At 51.4% G+C, this 3,622-nt stretch overlaps 1 protein-coding gene across 1 annotated transcript; it reads right to left on the reverse strand.

Annotated features, from left to right (window-relative positions):
- Positions 1 to 2,316: 2,316 nt before the first annotated feature.
- Positions 2,317 to 3,336, reverse strand: LOC108838220 (uncharacterized). The gene has a single exon (XM_018611182.2). It carries the CDS (start codon positions 3,334 to 3,336, stop codon positions 2,317 to 2,319), a length of 1,020 nt encoding a protein of 339 aa, XP_018466684.2.
- Between the last annotated feature and the right edge of the window lie 286 nt (positions 3,337 to 3,622).

Genomic DNA, 3,622 nt, shown 5'->3' on the forward strand with positions numbered 1-3,622 from the left:
TTTCTATTCAGGTGATTCCAGATTGGCATGTTCTCACATATGACAATATCTTCATGATTCTTATCAAACCAGAAGGAACAAAGAAGTAAGAAGCTTGATTTGAAACCATTAATCAGTTTAAAATCACAAGGAAGTTGAATAAATCTCACGAAATCAGCTAGGACTTGGGACTTGATAGCGGCGGCTGGGCTGAAGATCACGTCGTATTCTCCCAATTCTACGGCCCATTTCGCCAATCGTCCTGATACCTCGGGTTTATGAAGGACTGCTTTGATAGGGAAGGAGGTGACTACCACGACTTGGTGGGACTGGAAGTAGGGACGTAATTTCCGGGCCGCGACCACTAGGGCGAGGGCTAGTTTCTCTAGCTGGCTGTAGCGAGTTTCTGCGTCTAGCATGGACTTGCTGACGTAGTATATGGGATGCTGCCTTCTTTCCTCCTCCCTTACGAGGACTGCGCTAACTGCGTGTTCGGACACGGCGAGGTAAAGCAGTAGGGTTTCCCCTTCCAGAGGTTTAGATAGGAGTGGTGGAGTAATGAGATAGGCCTTGAGGTCGGACAGTGCGACATCGCACTTCTCTGTCCACTGAAAGTCCTTAGGGTTCTTTAGTGTTTCGAAAAAGGCGTGGGACTTGTCAGAAAGCCTGGAGATGAATCTGCTGAGGGCTGCCATTCTTCCCGTGAGTTTTTGAATCTCTTTGACGTTCCGTGGGGGAGGAATCGCCTGGATGGCCCTTATTTGCTCCGGATTTGCTTCTATGCCCCTGTGGGTGACTATGTATCCCAGGAATTTCCCGGAGCTTACTCCAAAGGAACATTTAGAGGGGTTGAGCTTCATCTTGTATTTCCTCAGGGTGGTGAACGCTTGCTGGAGATGTGAGATATGATCTTCCGAGTCAAGAGATTTTACCAGCATGTCGTCGATGTAGACTTCCATGGTCTGGCCTATCTGATCGGCAAACATCGTGTTGACCAACCTCTGATAGGTGGATCCAGCATTCTTTAGACCAAACGGCATGACCTTGTAGCAGTAGATGCCCCTAGAAGTCATAAAGGACGTCTTTTCTTGGTCGTCGGGATGCATCAGGATTTGGTTGTATCCCGAGAAGGCGTCCATGAAGCTCATTAGTTGGTGCCCAGCGGTGGCATCCACTAGCTTGTCTATATGAGGCAAGGGGAATGGATCCTTTGGGCAGGACTTGTTGAGGTCCGTGAAATCGATGCAGACCCTCCATTTTCCATTTTTCTTTTTCACAACCACCACATTGGCGAGCCAGTCGGGATATTGCACTTCTCTTATGAACCCTGCGTCGAGCAGGTTCTTGACCTCTTCGTTAATGATTTCATCCCTTTCGGGAGCGAACTTCCTTCTCTTTTGTCTAACAGGAGGATGCTCGGGATTCACTTGGAGCTGATGCATGATGACGCTGGGGTCGATTCCGGGCATGTCTTCGTGGGACCATGCGAAGCAATCGGAGTTAGATCTTAGGAAATCGATCAGCCTCCGTCTCAGATCCTTAGGCAGCTTGGACCCTATCTTGAGGTTCCGCTCCGGGTTTCCTTCTATCAGGGGGACTTCGTCCATGTCTTCAACCTCGGGTTCTTCGGCATGAGGAACGAGAGGCTGCTTCTGTAATTGCTATAAAGCTTGGGTCCTTCCCTTCAGGGTAGTTTGATAGCAGGACCTAGAATTTTCTTGATCCCCTCTAATGACCTTCACGCCCCAGGGGGTAGGAAATTTTACCAATTGGTGGAGGGTTGATGGTACGGCTCCCATGTCGTGGATCCAGGGCCTCCCTAGTATTACGTTGTAAGACGACGGACAGTCGACGACCAAGAACTTGGTGGTTTGGTTTATTCCCTCGGTGTAGACTGGGAGAAGGACTTCTCCCTCGGTTTGCTTCACCTCTCCGCTAAATCCCACGAGCGGGACCGCTTTCCTGGTTAACGTTTTAGGGTCTAGCCCTATATCCATATAGGCCGAGTGGAAGATAATGTTGCTGGAGCTGCCATTGTCTACCAATATTCGTTTAACCAGGCAGTTGGCTATAACAAGCGAGATAACGAGGGCGTCATGATGGGGAGCAAGGACTTGTTCCTGCTCCCTCGCAGTAAAGCTGATTTCATCCGTTCCCAAGAGTGGGCGCTTGGGAATGTCAGTCTCTCGACCGTTTCCAGCATTGCGAGTACTTCGTTTGGCTGCGGCGCTGCTGATCCCGCTTACTTCTGATCCTCCGGAGATGACGTGGATCACTCGTTCTTACGGTGGAGGTAGCGCAGGGACCGCTTCATTGGGGAGAGCGGGCCCTTCTCTGTTATCCGAGAGGAACTCCCTTAGGTAACCCTTCTTGAGGAGCTCGGCTACTTCCAACCTTAAGGCTACGCAGTCTTCCGGGTATGGCCGTGATCGTTGTGGAATCCACACCATCTTTTAGGGTTCCGGTAGCGTCAGGGGACCTCATTTTAGGTGGCCACTTGACTTGTGGGCCCATCTGCCTCAAGACTCCAATGAGCTCCGGTTTGGATATCGCTAGGTGGGAGATGCTGGGCCAAGTTGAAACCATCATTCCTTCGGACCGAGGTAAGGGGCGATGTTGGTATCTGCCCCTGCTCTGATTAGTGGATTCCCGGGAAGGTCGGGATCGGATGGTTTCTTCACGCTCGTCTTTCGATGGTTTGGAGGACTTCTGATCGTACTTGGAGGAAACCTTGGCCCTGCTCACGACGTCTTCTTCCCACCTTACTTGGGCCCAGGCACGGGATAGTACATCCGCCATGTCTCCGCATCTGTACTTGGTTAATTCCTTGTAGAGCTCTCCCTCCGGGAGTAGGCCCTTCTTGAGGGCTGAGATTGCTGTATCGGCGTTACACTCGGGTATGGAGACCTTCTCTTGATTGAAACGAGCTATGTAGGAGCGTAGGGATTCGTTTCTGTATTGTTGGATCTCGTAGAGGTCATCTGATCTCTTCTCCAGGTGGCGGCTACAAGCGAACTGTTCCACGAACTTGTCGCTGAGGGCGGCGAAGGATGCTATGGACCCCGTGGGGAGGTTGATGTACCATTGGAGGGCAGGACCGGTTAGAGTTGACCCGAAGCCCTTGCACATGGTGGCTTCCCTTGCGTCTTTCGGAATAGCCACGGCTACCATGCGTTGCTTGTACTGGGCGATGTGGTTGTCAGGATCTCCAGTTCCTTCGTACATCTTGATGCTCGGAAAAGAGAACTTTCGAGGCATCTCGATCGAAGCAATCTCCTTCACGAAAGGCGTGTCGGAGTACGACCTTGGATCACTTCTACGGATGGGGGGAGCTACTCCGGGGAGCCTTTCCACCATGGATTGGATGGTGCCGAATTTTTCGGATACCACCTTCTCTAGGTAAGCGGCTAAAGCTGGATCCGAGATCTCGGGATGATCAGGTGACTATTCTTCGTCCTCTGTATCGGATTCGTCTTCTTCTTCTTCTCGGGTTATGTCTCGAATGTTTTCTTGACCGTCGGGTTCGTCTCCGGGCTGCTGAGGCGTTTCCTCGTCGTCGTGCGGGGTGTTGAGCGAAGCCATAGGTCGAACTTTGGTTCTGAACCGTTTTCGTTTGTTCCCTACTGCCCCGAGGGATCGGTTT

This window comes from Raphanus sativus, unplaced genomic scaffold (assembly GCF_000801105.2).
Source record: "Raphanus sativus cultivar WK10039 unplaced genomic scaffold, ASM80110v3 Scaffold3065, whole genome shotgun sequence".
Classification (NCBI taxonomy): domain Eukaryota; kingdom Viridiplantae; phylum Streptophyta; class Magnoliopsida; order Brassicales; family Brassicaceae; genus Raphanus; species Raphanus sativus.